Raw genomic sequence first — 20,831 nt, forward strand, 5'->3', positions numbered from 1 at the left:
ATGAAAGCTGTAGGAGACTATATCTGGTAGGAGAATATCTGAGGGATGTGCTGTGTAATGACCATAGGTGAAAAGATGATTTTTCTGTAGTGGTTGGGAGGAAGAGACAGGGATGACTTCATTTAGGGAGGACATGGCATTCCTGCTTAAAAGTGGATGTAGTAGTTTTTTGGAGTGTGAGTAGCTTTTCCTCCTCTGTGTAATGTGGATATATTTCACAGCTTATTCTTGGCTTTCTGTCCATTCTTTACCTAGGATATGTTATCTACTCTCATGGCTTTGACTGTTACTTCTATTCAGGTGACTGCTAAAGCTGCATCTCCTGTTCTAACCTAGCTTATAATTTCTAGCTTCTTTCTGGATATTTCATCATCATCACCATCATTTTGCGGGCCAAGAGGGTTAACTGGCTTGCCCAGCTAGTAAGTGTCAAATGTCTGAGGCTGGATTTGAACTCAGGTCCTCCTGAATCCAGGGCTGGTACTTTATCTACTGTGCCACCTAGGTGCCCCCTGGACATTTCAAATTGAATGGACAACTCATTTTAACTTGCTTTAACATAGTATGAAAGTAACCCCAAGACTCCAGCTTCTGGGATAGGAACTCAGTATTTGACAAAAACTTCTGGGAAAACTGGAAGATAGTATGGAAGAAACTAGCCATAGACCAACACCTTATACCTTATACAAAAATAAGGTAAAAATGGGTTCAAGATTTAGACATAAAGGGTGATACCATAGATAAATTAGAAGAGGAAGGAATAGTTAGTTATCTTTCAGATCTATGGAGAGGGAAACAATTTATGTTCAAACAAGAGATAGAGAATATTATGAAATGCAAGATGGAAGACTTTGATTACATTAAATTAAAAAGTTTTTCTACAAACAGAAGCAATGCAGCCAAAATTAGAAAGGAGGCAGAAAACTGGGAAACAATTTTTACAGCCAGCATTTCTGATAAAGGCCTCATTTCTTTTTCTTTTTCTTTTTCTTTTTTTTTTTTTGGTGAGGCAATTGGGGTTAAGTGACTTGCCCAGGGTCACACAGCTAGTAAGTGTTAAGTGTTTGAGGCTGGATTTGAACTCAGGTCCTCCTGACTCCAGGACTGGTGCTCTATCCACTGTGCCACCTAGCTGCCCCAAGGCCTCATTTCTAAAATATATTGGGAACTAAATCAAATTGATAAGAATCCAAGTCATTCCCCAATTGAGAAATGGTCAAAGGATATGAACAGGCAGTTTTCTGATAAAGTCAAAGCTATCTATAGCCATATGAAAAAAATGCTCTAAATCACTATTGATCAGAGAAATGCAAATTAGAACAACTCCGAGGTACCACCTGACACCTATCAGATTGGCTAATATGATAAAAAAAAGGAAAATAATAAATGTTGGAGAAGCTGTGGAAAAAAATGGCACACTAATGCATTGTTGGTGGAGCTGTGAACTGATCCAACCATTCTGGAGAGCAATTTGGAACTATGCCTAAAGGACTATGGGACTGTTCATACCCTTTGACCCAGTGGTACCACTTCTAGGTCTGTATCCCAAAGATACCATAGAAAAGGGAAAAGGACCCACATATACAAAAATATTTATAGCAGCTCTCTTTGTGGTGGCAAAGAATTGAAAATCAAGGGAATGCCCATCAATAGGGGAATGGCTAAACAAGTTGTTGTATATGAATGTAATGGGATACTATTGTGCTGTAAGAAACTATGAGTAGGAGCAGTTTAGAGAAAACTGGAAGGATTTACATGAACTGATGCTGACTGAGAGGAGCAGAACCAGGAGAACATTGTGCACAGTAACAGCAACATTGTGTGATGAATAATGGTGATAGACTTGGCTCTTCTCAGCAGTGCAATGATCCAAAACAGTTTCAAAGAACTCATGATAGAAAATGTTCTCAACACCCAGAAAAAGAGAATTATGAATGCAGATTGAATCATATTGTTTCTACTTTTGGATTGTTTTTTTTTTCTCTTATTTTTTGAGGTTTTACCCTTGTGCTCTGAAGAAGACTTTCACAAGATGACTAACATAGAAATATGTTTTATGTGATTGTACATATACAACCTATATCAGACTGCTTTCTGCCTTGGGGAAGAGGGAGGGAATGGAGGGTGGGAGAAAAAAAAATTTGAAACTAAAATCCTGTAAAAATAAATGTTGAAAACTATCCTTCTTATGTAACTGGAAAATAATAATAATAAAAATACATAGTGTGAAGTATGTTCAAAAGTGAACTTGTCATTCTTCAAATCCAAACTTTGCTTCTCATATTTTAATGTCAGTCAATCAAATTTTTCTTCTAAAATTTAAGGTCAGAACTTTGACGTCAGCCTTGATTCTGCTTGCCTTCTCATATACCATGAGTTGTCAAAGTGTGATGTGTTTTTCATTTGAAATACCTCATTTCTGTCTTTTCCTTTCTAATCTTGCTTCCTGGATTCAACATTTCATGCTTGGATAGTTGGTGTAATCTTTTTCTTTTTGAAGTTTTCAGTCAGTGCATTTAATTATGCTGATAGAAACAGTTACTATACCTGAGGAAGAATTTCCAAAGAAGAAAAGTCCCCCGGTGGCTGTTGGCTTGGCTCTGAAAACTAGTTTGGTCTTCAAACACGTTTTTTTTTTTTGCTTTGAATAGAATTTTATTTTCCAAAATATATGTAAAAACAAATTTTAACATCAATTTTTAAAAACTTTCTGTTCCAACTTCTCTTCCTCCCTCCATTCTCACCCCCTACCCACAAGAACTCAAGCAAGTTATACATGAGTAGTCATGGAAAAATTCCCATATTAGCTAGTTGTGAGAGAAAACAGTCAAAAAACCCCAAAACTTCAAATTAAGGGATTGTCAAAGAGGAAAAGAAAAAAAAATTTAATGTGTTTTCAGCTGTTTTCAGATACTATCAGTTCTTTCTCTGCAGATGGGCTGCAATCTTCATAAGTCCTTCAGGGTTATATTGGATCATTGCCTTGCTGAAAATAACCACATGCTTCCCAGCAGATCATCGTGATGCCCCACTATTGCTGTTATTTTGTATACAGTACATTTCACTCTGTTTCAGTTCATGTAGGTGTTTCTAGGTTTTTCTGATAGTATCCTGTTCATCATAACCTGTATATAGTATCTTGAGCTTGACAGAGAATTTTCTTTATAAAAGCCCAGTAAAGTAGGTACCATACGTTTTGCCATTATAATCAATCATCATAACTATTTCCCTCCATCCCACTCCCTTCCCATGACATTTACTCTATCTTCTTTTTACCTATTCCTCCTCAAAAGTCTTTTACTTCTGACTGTCCTCTCCCCAGCTCTGCACTCCCTTTTTTCACCCTTCCTTCCTTATCCTCCTCCCCTCCTACTTTCCTGCAGGGTTAAATAGATTACTCTCCCAGTTGGGTATGAATGCTATTCCCTACATGAGCCCACTCCCAAATCCGGCCCCAGACATAAGACACCCCACCCTGTCTGCACCACAAAGAACAAAACATAGATGCTTTACAGATATCATCCCTTCATATTCAATTCAGACCTGTGTCTTCTGTGAATTCCTTACTGAGATATTATGAATTTGGAGTATTATCTTCCCATGTAGGAATGTAAACGTTTTGATCTTTTAATATGAAGTCTTTTTCCTGTTTACTTTTTTATGCTTCTCCAGGGTCTTGTATTTGAAAGTCAAATTGGCTTTTCATCACAAATGCCTAAAAGACCTCTTTCTCATTGAAATCCCATTTTTTCCTCTGAAAGATTATAGTCAGTTTTGCTGGGTACATGATTCTTGGCTGTAGTCCCAGTTCCTTTGCCCTCTGGAATATCATATTCCATGCCCTTTGGTCCTTTAATGTAGAAGCTGCTAGATCTTGCTTTATCCTTATTGGAGCTCCGCAGTATTTGAATTCCTTTTTTCTAGCTGCTTGCAATATTTTCTCCTTGACCTGGGAGTTCTGGAATTTGGCTATAATATTCCTGGAGGTTTTCCTTTTGGGATCTCTTTCAGCAGGTGATCGGTGGATTCTTTCGATTTCTATTTTGGTTTCTGCTTCTAGAATATCAGGGCAATTTTCCCTCACAATCTCTTGGAGGATGGTGTCTAAGCTTTTGTTTTGGTCATGGTTTTCAGGTAGTCCATTGAGTTTCAAATTATTTCTCCTAGATTTATTTTCCAGGTCAGCTGCTTTTCCAAGGAGATATTTCACATTGCTCTCTATTTTTTCATTCAGTTGGATTTGCTTTACTGTGTCTTGGTTTCTCATAAGGTCACTAGCTTCCATTTGTTCAATCCTAATTCTTAGGCAGTTATTTTCATCAGACAGTTCTTTTTTTTTTTTTTTTGAAGGGGCAGTGAGGGTTAAGTTACTTGCCTAGGGTCACACAGCTAGTAAGTGTCAAGTGTCTGAGGCCGGATTTGAACTCAGGTACTCCTGAATCCAGGGCCAGTGCTTTATCCACTGTACCACCTAGCTGCCCCCCAGACAGTTTTTTAATCTCCTTTTCTATTTGGCTTTTCAAACTGTTGACTTTTTTCTCATGACTCTCAATCATCACTCTTATTTCTCTTTCCATTCTTTCCTCTCCTTCTCTACATCTTCTTTCTATTTCTCCTACTTTCTCTTCAAAGTCCCTTTGAGAGCTTCCATGGCCTGAGACCAGTTCATATGTTTTTTTGGAAGCTTTGGATGTTGGAGCTTTGACCCTGTTATTATCTTCTTCTTCTGAGGTTGTATTGTGGTCTACCTTACCCCCAAAGAAGTTCTTGATGGTCTTCTGCTTTCTCTGCCTACTCATCCTGGCTTACTATTTCTTGGCTTTTAACTTCTTCTTAAAGTGTGGTGCTGTTTCCAGGACACACTGTTCAAGCTACAGTGTGTCCCTGGGGGATGATTGGGCTTCTTCTCAGCCTGCCTGGCCTTGCTTTTATTTAATTTTAAACTCTACACTGGGGGATGGGGGCTGCTTCCTGGCCCCTCTTCTGTTCCCAGCTTCAGAGGGTCCCAGGTGTTTTGGTTTGGTGGGGGGGCAGGTTTTAATCTTACCTGGCCTGTTCTCTGGTCTGGAGATAACCTCAAGCCTACTTACTAAACAACCAACCAGCAAAGCTTTCTGTGGTGTGGTTTTTAGCTTCAATGAGCCTGCTCCCCTGCTCCCCTCCCCCACCTGGGCCTCCTGCTGCTCAGGATTTCTTCCTGGTTCCCTGTTGGGGTGGGGCAGTTGAATCCTTCCCCCCAGTCCACTGGTACCCCTAAACTTACCCCCTGGGCCAGCCGTTCAACCCGACCACGTACTTGGTTCCAGAAGACGCTGGTGCTGCAGCTGATTCAGAGGCACTGCGCCAAATTCCTTGGGTGGGTGTCTGGTATGTCTGTGCGATTTCGGGGTTAGGCTTTATTTGGGGCTCAGCACGGCTCCCTGAAATCTATCTATAGCTGGAGAAAAACTCTCAGCCCATATTTTTGTGTGTTTTCTGCTCCAAGGGTTCTTTTATTGCTATTTTTTGGGGTGATTGTATCAGGAGCTCTTTGTGTTTAAAGTCTTTCCTCCGCCATCTTGGTTCCGCCCTCTCTCAAACACTTTTAAGAACCTTCATTGAAACCCTAATTCATTGTGTTATCAAGATGTGGAGGTGACCCTCAACTTTTTTTTCCCTTAATAAAGTAAATTTTTAAAAAATTTATGGAATAAAGTAAGCATTTCTGTAAACATAGTATAATAAAAAAGATGATTATACATGAAACTGAAAATCTACTATGCACAACTTGCTATTCCTTTCAAATATACTACAAAATTATCATGGAGTTTTTTTTCTTCCCTCCTTCCAAGATGGCTACCATTATACATAAATAGGTATATCCATGTAAAATTATTCTACATATACTTCTATTTATCAGTTCATTCTCTGGATGCAGATAGTCCTTTTCTTCATATGTCCTTTATAGTTAATTTGGGTATTTATAACAGACAAAATAACTCATTCACTCAAAGTTGTTCTTAAAGCAGTATTGCTTTTACTGTATACAATATTCTTTTAGTTCTGCTCATTTCATTCTTCATTATTTCATGTCTTTTCATGTTTTTCTAAAATTATTGAGCACAATAGTATTCCATCACAATTATATGCCACAACTTGTTCAGCCATTCCCCAGTTGATGGGCCCTGCAATTTCTAGTTCTGTGCCCCACAAAAGAGAGCAGCTATAAATATTTTAGAACAAATAGGCTCTTTTCCTTTTTTCATAATCATCTTCAGAAATCAACTAAGTGCTGGTATTCTTGGGTCAAAGGGTATAGATAGTTTAATAACTCTTTGGACATAATTCCAGGTTGCTCTCCAAAATGGTTGGGTCATTTTATAATTCTACCAGCAATGAATTTTTCCACATCCTCTCCAACATTTGTCACTTTCCAATTCTATCATTTTAGCCAGTCTCTTAAGTGTAAAACAGTATCTCAGGATTGTTTTAAAATGACATTTCTCCGATCAATAATGATTTAGGGCATTTTTATATGACTATAAATTATTTTGATTTCTTCAGTGGGAAATTGACCATTTATCAATTGGGGAATGACTTAATAAAAGTTTTAATGAAATTTTTTGCTCCTTATAACTGTAGTCCCATATGATTTTGCATTATGACAAAGAAAGCTAGTTAAAAAAAACACATTATATTTGATGGCATCTGACAGTTATGCAGTATTCTTCACTTGTAGTCTGTCAACTCTGAGAGGAGAATGTATGGAGTGCTCAGGGAGAACCAGCACCTCTGATGTGAGAGCTGCTGAGTTTTTGTTTTGTTTTGTTTTTTTGGTGGGGCATTGAGGGATAAGTTTCTTGCCCAGGGTCACACAGCTAAGTAAGTGTCAAGTGTCTGAGGCCAGATTTGAACTCAGGTCCTGAATGCTGGGCCAGTGCTTTATCCACTGTGCCACCTAGCTGCCCCAACTGAGTTCTTTTCAAGGCTGCTTGTCCACCTTGGTGTCCACCTTCAGTCAACTCTCACCTGTGACTCCAAGAAACTAGCATGTGCAGTAGCCACACACACTGGTAAAACCATTTTGTCAGATGGGCTAAACCAGATTGAGGGTAACTGACAGACCTCAAGACTGTTGGTGGGGGTTATCTACCTCAAGCATGTGAAGACTTTCCCCAGCAGAATGGGCAGATGAGAACAGTTTGTTTTAGTGGCCATGAAAGCTGCTGAAGTAGGTGCTGTGGAGCTTTTAGAGCTTGGCCAGACAATGAAGACTCAGCATTGTCCATTGCATCCTGGTCCATTGGCAGTTGTCCTGACTTTTGTCTTGCCAGTAGACTTCAGTAATTCTGGAAGAGAGAGTGAGGCAGAGGACTTTTCTCAACTCTGCTTCACTTTAATCCAGTTCAAGTGAAGGTTGTCCCCTTCCAGAATGAAGAACAAATGACAACAGCTGAGAGGAGGGAAATGTATTTCAGATGTCATTACTTTGGAATCAGGAGTGAATGTTGCATTTAATCTGAGTTTTGACGTTCTTTTGGGTTGTTTTTGTAATGGAGGACTGGCCCAAAAGCCCAGTCCTTATTAGCCAGGGCAGAGTTCATTAGCCTGCTTGGTTAATGCAGTTCCCTGTATAAAAGAGACTGAGAAGCCTGCTTATGGGAGTTGGGATGTTGTATAATGGATGTGTCTTGAAGAGACTGTGGAGCATGTAGACACACTCTGTAACTGGTTCTGGTCTGCTAACCATGTATTGAATAGCAGACATAATTTGGCTGTAGTTCCAGAACCAGAGCTTGAGGCACCTTAAAAAGGCATTAATCAGTCTTTTCCTCTCTTTCTTGTTTGGATGTCTTTTCTCTTCACTCCTTTGCTGATGGCATCTAAGTGAGAGACAAAAATTGGGCCATTTCCCTTTGAGGCTGTCATGTGACTGAAAAATTTGGGCCTTAGCTTTTTGCCTCCCTTGGCATTTATTCTTTGTTTTGAGTGAAAGGACTGGAGGCTACAACCTTGTGAATTTTGAAATGTTAGGAGAGAAAACCATCTGAGTCCCAAAAGCCTGTGAGTGCCATAGGAGCCTGGGAATAGAATTTGTGCCAGGTTTTGCAGTTAGCTTAGCCTCAATTCCCTGATTAGCAACCAGCAACATTCAGTAGATGCAGTGAGTACTTTTTCAGCATTGATGTCTTGAACTTGGTGGAACTAAATACTGTGTAGAAATTCCATGAAGTCTCAGCCGACTCCACCCAGAGTCCAAGGTGGTATAGTGTGACCCCAAGGAATTAGAGAAATATTTATACTTCTGTTCTTGTTGTATCTTCAAAGTAAATATACCTTTGAAAAGCTAATTGATTTTAATTGGTAAAATAAAATGGGGGTAGTAGCCATTGATGCCTAACAGTAGGAAGAACACAAGTGCTTGGGGCTTGAGCCAATAATGTTTGAAAAGAGAAAGATAGCCTAATGTTACAGGGATATCCCTAGAACACTGGGGGGAAGTGCCTCCCTAGCTCTGAGATAAGTCAGTCCCGAGCAGCTTTACTACATTTTTATTTGTATTATTGAGGTAATTTTGTATATATTGTAGTTCCCTTTCTTTGATATAGATCAAGCCATAAAAATATCACCAGGTTTCCTTGAATTCTTTATGTTCATTATTTCTTATGGATTGCAGAGGTTTTCCATTTTCCCTTCCTGTTCCTTCTCCATACTCTAATATGTTTTATACACCATGCCAGTCAGTCAGAAAGCATTTATTAAACACTATGCACCAAGCATTGTGGTAAATACTGGAGCTACAAAGTAAGGTAAAAGCAAGGTCCCTACACTCAAGGAGTTCACAGTCTACTTGGGGAGACAACATGCAAACAACTATATTCATACGAGATATACAGAGTTGATGAAAGGTAATCTAAGAGGGAAGACGTGTGTGTGTGTGTGTGTGTGTGTGTGTGTGTGTGTGTAGGGATATCTTGAAAGGCTTCCTGTAGAAAATGGGATTTGAGCTAAGTCTTAAAGGAAACCAGGGAAGTTAGGAGGTAGGAAAGCATTCCAGGCATGGAGAGCAGCAAGTAAAATGGCATAGAGACAGGAGATGGAGATCATTCTTTTGGAACCAGCATTTTGTACATATTTATTTTTTGCTTGTTTACAGAATAAAAATCTATATTCCTAAGCCTTTCATTTAAGGCTCTCTTTAGTCTAGATATGTGTGTTTCTCCTACATCATCTCCCACCACACCTGTTTCAACTAAGCTAGTTTGTTGTCTTCAAAACATATATTGTATATTGCATCTTGGCCCTCCTGAGGTTTTTCTTTGTCTGAAATGCCTTCTAATTCTCCACATTTAGAAATCTGGCCCTTCCTTTAAGGTTCACTTGTGGTCCTACCTGCTCTATGTAGTCTTCCTAGGCTACTTTGTTGGGATCATTTTCTTTCCTGAACTACTCTGTATCATTTACTAAATATGGCATTCAACATCTTCTGCCTTATCTTATTGTAATTGTTTTAGGTATACACAGTTTTTATGTTTAACCCATGGCTCAGAGATCCCTAAGACTTTAGGCTCACTTGAACTACATGCTGCATGGAGGTCAGTTTTTCTCTTTGGCTTGATGTCTACAACCAGAGTTGTTCTAGGAAAATCTTCTGATAGACTTTAGGTATAGCCCTCCTTTAAAAAGTGGATAAGAAAGTCTTGAGCTCTTTAAAACCATTCAAAGTGCTAAAAAACATATCAGGTATGGGATAACCTTTATTTTACTGCACAAAAATCAGAAGTCACAAGAACTTAGACACAAAAAGCAAATATGGCACTAAAATGTCTTCCACTAAAATGTCTCTGAAAAGGAACTTAAGGTTGTTGTCAGGGAAACTGTTTGATATTTCACTGAATCTTTCTTTTCCATGGATCCCTACATAGCTTTCACTCCTCTCCTCTCCCCCCCCCCACTCCCCGCCAAGACTCATAGTACCATGTAGTTCCTTTCTCCCTTTCCAGTCTTCTTACACCTTATTCTCTTCCATGTACTCTTTGATTCAGTGATCCTGGCCTCTGGATCACTATTCCTTGTCAGAAAATTCCATCTTCTGACTTTAGAAGATGTCATTGTTACTGGCTGTCCAGGAATTCTCTCCCTTCTCACCTCTGCTCTCTAGCTTCTCTGGCTTCCTTCAAGTCTCAGGTAAAGTTTCACCTTTTCCAAGAAGTCTTTCCCTGTACTCAATCTTACCTTTGAGACAACCCCCAAGTTATTCTGATATATCTTCTCTGTATATTATTGTTTACAAGCTGTGCTTTCCCTTATTAGACTGTCAGCTCCTTGAGAGCAGGGATTTTTTTTAAACCTTATTAAGCCCTTAGTATGTTGCTTGGTTCATGGTAGGCTCCTAATGAGTGTTAGTTATGTTGACTTTTGAGTACATCATATACTAACTTCAAAAACATTTTGGATGGGTTTATGTTTCTGAATTTTGTTTGGAAATGTATAGATCTTTTTTGGACTTGAAGACAATCTGTGTTCAGTGATGCAGATCAACATCTTTCTCTACCTTCTCATCCTGTACTACTGGCATTCATATTCTACCATAAAAATTTCATAAAGCATTTACACAGTTCCCTTGAATTTTCAGCCCTCTTGTTTTTTCCTCATCTCTTTCTGAGCCCCATCCTTGATACATATCTTACCCCTTTCTTTTCTCAGTAGCACTTACTGTGAGACACTTTTGGTAACTGTTGCAGGCCACTGTTACATACCCTGTACCTTTCTCTTGTCCTGTGGATTGTTTGTGACTTTAATTCTTTGGAAATTGTTCTATTCCATGAATTTCATTCACGTGGCACCACTAGGAGAATACTGGTCTTAGATATGGGTTTTTTCCCTGTTCAAGATTATTGAAAATACTTGAAAGTACTGTGTAATTTCCCAAAATGTATTAAAACCCAGAATTTTCAAAGAACAAACCAGGAGAGAGTGGGTTTTAAAAATTTTATTGGTAGCAATCCTTAAATAGCATATTTTTTATTTGAATGTTACTATTTTATTGAAACCATATGCCTGTAGAGGGCTTATACTCCAGAGTTAGTGGTTATAAAATGTGTCTTTAGGTGCTTTATGTTAAATTATGTTAAATATTATCTGGAACACTATGTCATAATGTGTGTTTGATTAGTAGAATATAGAATTTATATAAATTAAGTCTATATTATCTTGGGAATGACGTAAACAACTGGAAATTTGTTCCTATGGTTTATGATCTTATTTAATTCCATTCATGGATTAAAGCCTAACTGTGCAGAATTGATGTAATTCAGATAATGACATTCACTTGTAACATCATGATGTGTTTAAAATACCATTTATTGGGGATATCTCTACTTCTGGAATTTATAAAGTTTTAATCGTTTTTTGTTTCTCTTCAGCCCCTATGTTGTAAAGTACTATGGCAGTTACTTTAAGAACACTGACCTGTGGATTGTTATGGAATATTGCGGAGCTGGCTCTGTTTCAGACATAATTCGGTTACGGAATAAGACAGTAAGTGATTTTTCGATGCTGTATTTTATTTTGAAATTAATTTTCTAATATGATTTTTACAGAGAGAGAACATGCCATATTGAATAGAGGATTGTCTTTGAAGTCAAGAAAACCTGGGTTCAAATGTTGCCTCTTGTGATGATGGGCAAGTCACTTAATAGTCAACATTTTTATATCACTTTAAAATTTACACGGTGCTTTACAAATAGCTCATTTGATTCTCACAAGAGTCCTGGGAGGTGGGTGCTGGTATTATACCAGTTTTAAAAAAAATTGACAGATAGCAGTTAAGTGACTTGCCCAGTATTACACAGTTTGTGTGTGAGGCAGGATTTGAGTTCAAGTCTTCCTGATTCCAAGTCTACCACCGTCTCTACTGCACCACCTAGTGGCCATGTCTTAGGGCCCTAGTTAGTAGTTGAAGAAGTTCCCTATTGTAATGAAATCACAGGTCAAGACTTAAAAAAAAAAATTCTAAAGGTTCTGTGTTCAGAAGCTTGTTAGGGAAGGAAATGTTTGGTGATAAAGAAGCTACTGAATAAATAAATGAATAAAGAAAACCATGATGTAGTGGATAGGGTACTGGACTTGGAGTAGACCTAGGTTCACATCCTACCTCAGACACTTAGTAACTGGGCAACCCTAAGCAAGTAATTAACTTTGCTGTACCTCAGTTTCCTCTCAGTGAAATGAGAGTGTTAGACTGCATGGCTTCTAAGATCCCGTTTAGTTCTAAATCTATGATTCTATGACTCTTTGAAGTGCCAAGCATCGGAGATACAAATATAAATCTAAACAGACAATGCCTTCAAGGAGCTTATAGTCTAAGGGAAGGAAACAATATGTATGTGTGTATGTGTGTGTGTGTTTGTGTGTGTGTATACACACTTATACACACACACACATATGGGAGTAGTGGACAAAGAAGGGAGTTATGGTCCAGGAAATCAATAAGATGATAATTTTATTATTGCTATTAGTAAAAGGTGGAAATTGGGGTGATATAGAATGAGATGAGGGTGGCAAGGGAAGGTACAAGGGAAATGACCAAGGTGAAGATGAGGACATGAGGTTCCAGGAGGTACTGAGCAAGAATTCTAAGAGAATCAATCAATCTAAACTCCTCTCACCTTATGGAATATTTATGGCCTAATTTATTAATGTAGCATAATATTTTCTGTGTCTAATTACTTTATTTATAGCATTTATTCCCTCACCTTTGCATACCAGTGCTGTGTCGGTTAATAATAAATCCTATGAAAAAAAAAAATCCATGGAATTAGAAAATACATAGTGCTTGGTTTTAAAAATGTATGTAATAAACTTGGTTTAGATTTTATTTAATAATTTAATGACATTTCATGTCTGAGAAGGTTGGAAAGAAAGGTAAGTTTATCTTATGTTTGGGGGATTCTAAATATTTTGGTCATCCAAGTGAATAGTAAAATAGGTTAAAAATGTTTAAAACCACAGTTAATCTAATATGCTTCTGAATTTTGAGAGTCTATTGAAAAGTATATTTTTTGCTAATCATTTCAGGATGTTTGAAAGTAATGTTGGCAGGTTGTAACTTTAAGGATTTATGTGATGCAATTTAGTAAAATGTAATTAACAAAATCTTTTTATGGTTGTGTTTTAATCCTAAATAAAAGAGCTATTTACAGAATAGCTTCTTTAAACTAGAAATGCATCAAGTTAGTTTTGGATATAATTTATAGGGGGAAAAGCTGCCCTATTTATCTGTGAAATGACTGTAAAGACTAATCAGTGGGATAATTTATAATTCTATAGAACAGTTACATAATTACTATATGACATTATTATATATTTTCAGAAGTGTTCCAGTAAAATACATTCAGAAAAATGCTTAAAATACTTGAATCAATTTGTGGTTAACCAAAATCATTTTAAAGTTTGATTAGGGAAGTAACTTGAAAGTTTACTGTACTGATTTTTTTTTCCCTGTTGGAAAAAATATAGTAAATACAATTTCTTTTAAAGGAAGTGAAGCAAGAGTTAGATGTTCTCTGTTTTGACAGAATGGGTTAAGTGATCTGTGACATTTTAATTATGTATTTTAAAATTTCCCTAGTTCTTTACTATGATTAATGTAAATCATATGACCCTGCCATGGTTCAAGGAAAAAAGCTTTATCAAAAATAAGTTAGAAAATGGTTCCAATCCATACCAGAGATGAAACCTTTATAAACTGATAGAAAAAAAACCATTTTGCTAAGTTTAGATCTTATACTTAATTTAAAATGTATAATGGTGATATTAAGTAAGATTGTGTGAAACTGGCAAATATAACTTTCCATCATACTCTTTTTTCATATTATTATGATACCTTATGTGCCATAGTTTAAAAAGATGTTTTTATTTCTTTTGTTTGAGAAGATATTTGATAATTAATAATACTCTAAGTGACTTCTCATCCCATTTGTCCATAAACAGGAGCATAGGGAAATTGTTTTAAATAAATGTGATTTAGAAATTATGAATTATTCATTCAATAACCATTTATTATATGCCTACTGTGTAGGTACTGGGGAATTTCTTTCAATATTCAAATGGATTTGGGAGTTCATTGATTTGTGAGCTCCCTCCAATGATGCAGATTGCAATGTACTTATGCCTGGTCATCCTGTGGCTCTTTTGTCCATATCCTCCCACAAATTCATTATAGGAGGAGCATCTTGAACAAGGGAATGACCATGGTTTGATCTGTGCTTTAGGAGTATCAGTTTGGCAACTGTGTGAAGGATGAATTGGAGAGGTAAGAGACTTGAGGCAAGTAGGAGTATTAGCAGGCTTTTGAGGTAGTCTTGGTGGAATATACTGAGGACCTGAATTTATAGATATCTGACAGACTTTTAAAAACATTTACTCTATGTCATAATGGAAAAAAAGATACATGACAGGGTATCCTGAGATTCTTAATGTAGTATTATGTTTTCTGGAATACCCTGTGTATCAGCATAATACTTCTTCACTAAAGGACAGAGGATAGCAAACAATTTAAAATAGAGTAAATACAAAAATATTTACCAAGTGCTTCTCAGGTTGTAGCTTTTTGCTTTGATAAAATATTACTGTTTCATACTCTTTTAGTTTTTGGGTTTTTTTTTTTTTGGTGAGCAATTGGGGTTAAGTGACTTGCCCAGGGTCACACAGCTAGTAAGTGTCAAGTGTCTGAGGCTGGATTTGAACTCAGGTCCTCCTGAATCCAGGGCCAGTACTCTATCCACTGCACCACCTAGCTGTCCCTGTTTCATACTCTTTTAAAAAATAAGGTAGTGATGTACTCATTCATTAAACAAACATTTATTAAATACTTACTGTATCCAAAATACTGTTGTAAGTGTTAATGGAGATAAAAGGGTTAGGTAAGAAACCATCCGTATCTGCTTTTCTTGGATTTATAACCAAGTAGGTAATAAGGTAAAACCAGATAATTACAGTGCATAATATTACAAGATAATGTAGTTGCAAAACAGTGTGAAACATGAGTTCTGAGGAAGAGTGTTACCAACAGTGTGTCTAGGAAGGCTTCATGGAAGAAATGACATTTTGGTTATACTTTAAAGGATGTATAAGACTTCATTAAGCAAAAAACGGAAGGGATGATACTTTAGGCATAAGGAAGTATATAAGAAAAGCCATGGAGTCAGGCAAGTGCTCGCCTTTTGGGGGGCATAGAACAGTCCAATTTACCTTTAGGGTAGAGGGCAGAGAAGGGAGAATACTAAATTAGACCAGAAAGTTAGGCTGAGTTTAGGTTTTGGAGAGCTTTGAATGGCAGGAGATAGTATTCTGACTTGACTTAATAGGCAATAAGAAGTCATTGAACATTTCTGAGCCAGGGATTGACATGATCATTTCCATGCATAGGAATGATTAGAATGGTAGTAATATGAACAATGAAATAGAGTGGAGAGAGTACATGCTGAAAGACCTATTACAATAATCTAAACAGTTATTAACGAGGACTTTTAAGATGAAGGTGGTGGAAGTAGGAATAGAGAAGAGGGGATAGATATGAAATGGTGTGGAGGTAGAATTGATAGAACTTGGTATTTGAGTATAAAAAGAGAAGAAACAAAGATAAACTCAGATTTCAAATGGGAAATTGGGTAGTCCCCCAGATAGAATTCATGATGTTAGAAAGAGAGTGCAGGATTCTCAAGAATAATAGTAAAATTGGTTTTGGATATATATATATTTTTTTCCAAATGGAGATATAGGCAATTAGAAATGCAAATCTGGAGCTCAGAAAAGAGTTATGAAGGCTAGAGAGATATTTATGACTCATCTTCATAGAAGTGGTAGTTAAAAATGTATGAGTGGGGCAGCTAGGTGGCGCAGCGGATAGAGCACTGGCCCTGGATTCAGGAGGACCTGAGTTCAAATCCGGCCTCAGATACTTAACACTTTGTAATGATTGGAATGATGCCACCTACTGGAGACTTGCTGTGGGAAAGCTCCACCATGAGAAAAATGCCTCAGAGGCATTGTGGCTTTTCCTTGGCATCAGGAAATGACGTTTGCTCATGGGTACTGTCTATCAAGGCTACCAGCCAATCAACTTGAGGAGCCTCCTATTTTCTGGGAGGAGACAGGAAGGAGGAGAGGGAGCCTGCGCGGAGAGCTCTTGAGTTTTTGGGTTCCTGACTTGGTGGTGGTGGTGGCAGAGGACTTCACAGGAAATTTGAGGAAAGATAGGAATGCCAGGCTGTTGGAATTTTGTTCTCAATCTTTTTCTTTCTATTTTCTAATAAACCCTTAAAAACCTAAACTCGTTATTAGCAGTGATTTTAGTCAGTTTCCCCCAAAACTGGGGAAACAGATTAGAATCCACAATTAGAATCTTAAATTATACAACTTACTAGCTGTGTGACCCTGGGCAAGTCACTTAACTCCAATTGCCTCACCCCCCCCCCAAAAAAAAAAGTATGAGTGAATAAGATTGCCAAGGAGAGATTATAGAGAAAGGAAAGGACAGACCCTTGGGAAACAACCACCTTAGGTTGTAGAAAGAGAAGAGGAGATCACAAAGGAAGCAAAGACTGGTTAGAGAGGTAAGAGGAAAACCATGAGAAGGTGATGTCTTTGAAACCACAAATGGAAATAATACTCCACTAACAGGGTAAGTATTATTAGTAAGTATTATTAATATAGCAGCAAGGTTGAGAAGGATAAAGACTGAAAAAAGATAATTCATTGAATAGCAGGGGGTTATTGGTGACTTTTGAGAGCTGTTTTTTTTTTTTTTTTTTGCGTGGGGCAGTGAGGGTTAAGTGACATGCCCAAGGTCACACAGCTAGTAAGTGTCAAGTGTCTGAGGTCGGATTTGACCTCAGGTCCTCCTGAATCCAGGGCCAGTGCTTTATCCACTGCGCCACCTAGCTGCCCCTTTGAGAGCTGTTTTAATTGATTGGTGGGAATGTGTCTAAAAACCATCAGTGTTGATCAATGTGGTGTTCAGATTTTTGTCTTTCAAATTATTCATTCCAAGAGCTTGAAGAGAATGATAATGAGGAAATGGAAGAATTGAGTATACAAACATTTTTCAAGAGGTTTAGAAGTGGTGGTGAGGAGGAAGATAGAACAGGATAGAATATGGGAAACACTTTTTTTTTTTTTAAAGAATTAGGGAGATTTTGAGTATATTTGAGGACAAATGGTACATGGGAAGGAGTCAGTGAAGAATCAGTTAATAGCATTTATTAAGTGCCTACTATTTATGGAGGAAGTCAGATGAGGCACTGGATAGAGTATTGGACCTTGAGTCAGGAAGACTTTAAATCTGGATTCATATGCTAGCAGTTTCTAGTAGTGTAACCCTGGGCAAGTCACATGACCTTTGTCCTCCTCAGTTTCCTTAATTATGGGTATCATAGTATTACTTACTTTCCAGGGATTTTTGAGGATCAAATGAGATAATATTTGCAAAGTGCTTTGAATACAAGTGCTATATAAATATTAAATATTATTATTGTTATTATTATTATTAGCTGCTATCCTCAGGCACTATTAGGTACTAGGGATACAAAGACAATAGTAAAGCAGTTCTAAACTTCAAGGTGCTTACATTATATTAGGGTGGAAGGGAAGGATTCTGGTCCATACCCTTATCCTAAAAAAAAAAAAACCAGCTCATATATATATATATATATATATATATATATATATATTTTAGTTCTCCTAAGCACTTTACATACCTTATCTCACTTAATAGATTAAAGTACTTGCCTGACACATAATAAGTACTTAATAAATGTTAATTGACTCACTGACTTGGGCCTGGTAAGGGTGAAAAGTAGGTTTAATGTGACTGGGTTTGAGGGAAAGTACAGATATTGTGGTCGGAGAATCAAATAAATATCAGATTTTTTCATCTTGGACATACTGTAATTCTGAGAAATGGGAAAAAGGAAATAGTTGGAGTTGAGAATGTTGAAGAATTGTGTGGTCAATTTGTTAGGAACGTTGTTAACATGAAAATTGAAGTTTTTGAGGATGATGGCAGGGGATGGCCAATAGAGGAAGGCTATGTGTTGAAGGCACTGAAAAAGTCTGGAGAGTGCCCTAGAGAACAAGGATGGATTGCTTGAATTTAAGTTGAGGAATGTTAGTAGAGTAGTTATCAAACTTTGGTCCCAGGACCTCTTTATTCTCTTAAAATTTATTGAGTACCTCAAAGAACTGTTTTATGCGTATGAATTGTTTCTGACAGCATATATACTACATTAAAAATTAAAATGTCTTTGAAAATAGTTAAAATTTTGAAACCCGTGAAAGGGTTTTGGGGACATTAGGGGTTCCTGGACTACAGTTTTGGAATTAATGGTAAAGAAGAATGGTAGGGGAATTAGTATTCCTTTTTCTATCTTTGAAGGTCGAAGGGAAGGAGAGGAATAGCCTTCCGAGGGAGAGGATTGCAAGGAATGTGGCCTCCTCAGGGAAAAGCCAGGACTCACTTAAAGTGAGGAGGTGGAAGGAATGTTGGTTCAAAAGTCTGATGATGTGAGAGAGTTTGTTTAGAATGGAGTGGGTGCTCCAAAGAGTGCAGCCATGACCTCAGAGCCACGCTTGGTTAGAGTGGTGCTAATCACAAGAGCAGGTATTACAGGCATACAGTTTGCCCCCAAGTCAGGGAGGAAGGATTAATTGGATTGGGGAATTTATTTAATGGAATGTAGATTGATATGACAATTTAAATGATAAAGGACTTTGAGATTAAACCATTTTAGTGTTTGAAATTGAATTTAGACCACTTGCTTTTTAAAAAATTAACAGATTTTTAGCATTTATTTTTTCTCCCTCTGACCTCATCTCAAACTCCCATGGTTTTAAAAAAATAAGAAAAGAAAACCAATCCCTTTATAACTAACCAACATGCATCGTTAAGCAAAACAAGTTCTCATATTGGTCATGTCTAAAAATGTATCTCATTTTGCAAATTTAGTCCATTGCCTCTCTGTGAGAAGTTGGGTAGTATTCTTCATTGTCAGTCCTTTGGTTGATCATTTTGTTGATTAGAGTTTTTGTCTTTCATAATTATTCATTTTTATAATGTTGATATTGTAGTATAAATTAGGTTTCTGGTTCTGCTCACTTCACTTTGAATATAGGTCTTCCCATCTTTTAAACTATTCATTTTGTCCTTTCTTATGACATAATAGTATTCTATTATATTCATATACCATAATTTGGTCAAACACTCCTCAGTTGTAGACACCTCCTTTGTTTCCAATTCTTTGCCACCACAAAAAGAACTGCTGTGGATATTTTTGTACATTTAGGACCTTTTCTTTTTTCTTTGATCTCTTTCATGTAAAGGGCTTATTGTGGTATCCTTGGGTCAAAGATATAGATATGTAACTTTTAAGACTTAGTTCTAAATTATTTTCCAGAATGGCTGTACAGTTCACACTTCCACCAACACTGCATTAATGTAGAACATTGGTGTTTTGGAATATGCCATTGTGCACTATCACCACCAAGTTATCTTTCTTCCTTAATAGTTACAGTAGGACTAATGAGTAGATAACAGCAAAGGGCAGGCAGAGTAAGGTCTTCATGAAGTCTTGCCCCGAGAGGATCCCCTGACCTTCTAGGCCATTGAGAAAACATTGATGGGATGCAGTAGTGATAGTGGAAAGATTACTTAATTAGAAGATAAGAGATCTAGGTTCTATTCCTAACTGTCACCAACCAGCTCTAGAGCTATGACCATCTTATTTAATCCTTTAGGACCTTATTTTTTTATTTTTATTTTTTTTTTAGTGAGGCAATTGGGGTTAAGTGACTTGCCCAGGGTCACACAGCTAGTAAGTGTTAAGTGTCTGAGGCCGGATTTGAACTCAGGTACTCCTGACTCCAGGGCCGGTGCTCTATCCACTGCACCATCTAGCTGCCCCAGGACCTTATTTTTTTTATCTAAAAAATGAGGGGCTTGGACTAGATGATCTCCCAGAAACCCTTTAGTGCTAAAATTCCATGATTCTAAAATAAACTTTGAATGAGCACATGAAATAAAAAGATAAATAATATTGAACTAAATTTTTCTTGGATGCATAAAAATGGCAAAGGGGTTGGTTATCAGCTTTTAGACTCATAAAATTGTCAGGGGGAAGCAAAGTTTGTCTATGCACATTACAGAGAATTCATCACCCTTTTGAAGATGAATGTTGAGGTTATGATGAACATTCATTCTGAAGAGCAGAATCTGTCTAGTACTTAGAAAACATGTAGTCGAGCTATTCTGGAGGCAAGTTTGGATTAATTGGTTAAAAAAAGGCAACTAAAATGTCTCTGTTCTTTGACTCAGAGATCAGACTGATAGGCACGTGTTGTTTTTATTACTTGAACCATTTTATTTGACAATGAAAAATAAAACTTTTTTCCATTCTTAATTTCTTAGAACATACCATTTCTTAGGAAGCAATACTATCTATCTCTGTCAGTTCACTTTTCCCCAAATTACTAAAAGTGCTACACAGAGTGTCAGAAAAAAAATGCTATACTTGCAGTCGTAGCACCAGTTTTCAAAGCCCAGCTTTCATACCTACTACCTTGTGACATTAGGCAAGTCATTGAATTTTTCATCTGTAAAATAAGGAGGTTGGACTAGATTACCTCTCAAACTCCCTTCCAGTTCTAAATCTGTGATCCTGGGATTATTTCTGGTTAATTAAAAGAACCTGTTGTTAGAAACTACCCTATAAAATCCACCTCCTTCCCTCAAGTCAGACAATTATTGCTGCTAAAATTGCCCTAGTAGGAGATACTTCTTAAAGCAAACCTAT

The 20,831-nt window shown here is 37.2% G+C and overlaps 1 protein-coding gene across 1 annotated transcript in view; it reads left to right on the forward strand.

Annotated features, from left to right (window-relative positions):
* Positions 1-20,831, forward strand: part of STK3 (serine/threonine kinase 3) — a 465,914-nt gene that overhangs the window by 78,340 nt on the left and 366,743 nt on the right. Inside the window, exon 4 of the mRNA XM_043968349.1 lies at positions 11,406-11,520. Within this exon, the coding sequence (XP_043824284.1) occupies positions 11,406-11,520 (115 nt within the window). The remainder of the gene's footprint in view (positions 1-11,405; positions 11,521-20,831) is intronic.

Source organism: Dromiciops gliroides, chromosome 1 (assembly GCF_019393635.1).
Source record: "Dromiciops gliroides isolate mDroGli1 chromosome 1, mDroGli1.pri, whole genome shotgun sequence".
In the NCBI taxonomy this organism is placed as follows: Eukaryota; Metazoa; Chordata; class Mammalia; order Microbiotheria; family Microbiotheriidae; genus Dromiciops; species Dromiciops gliroides.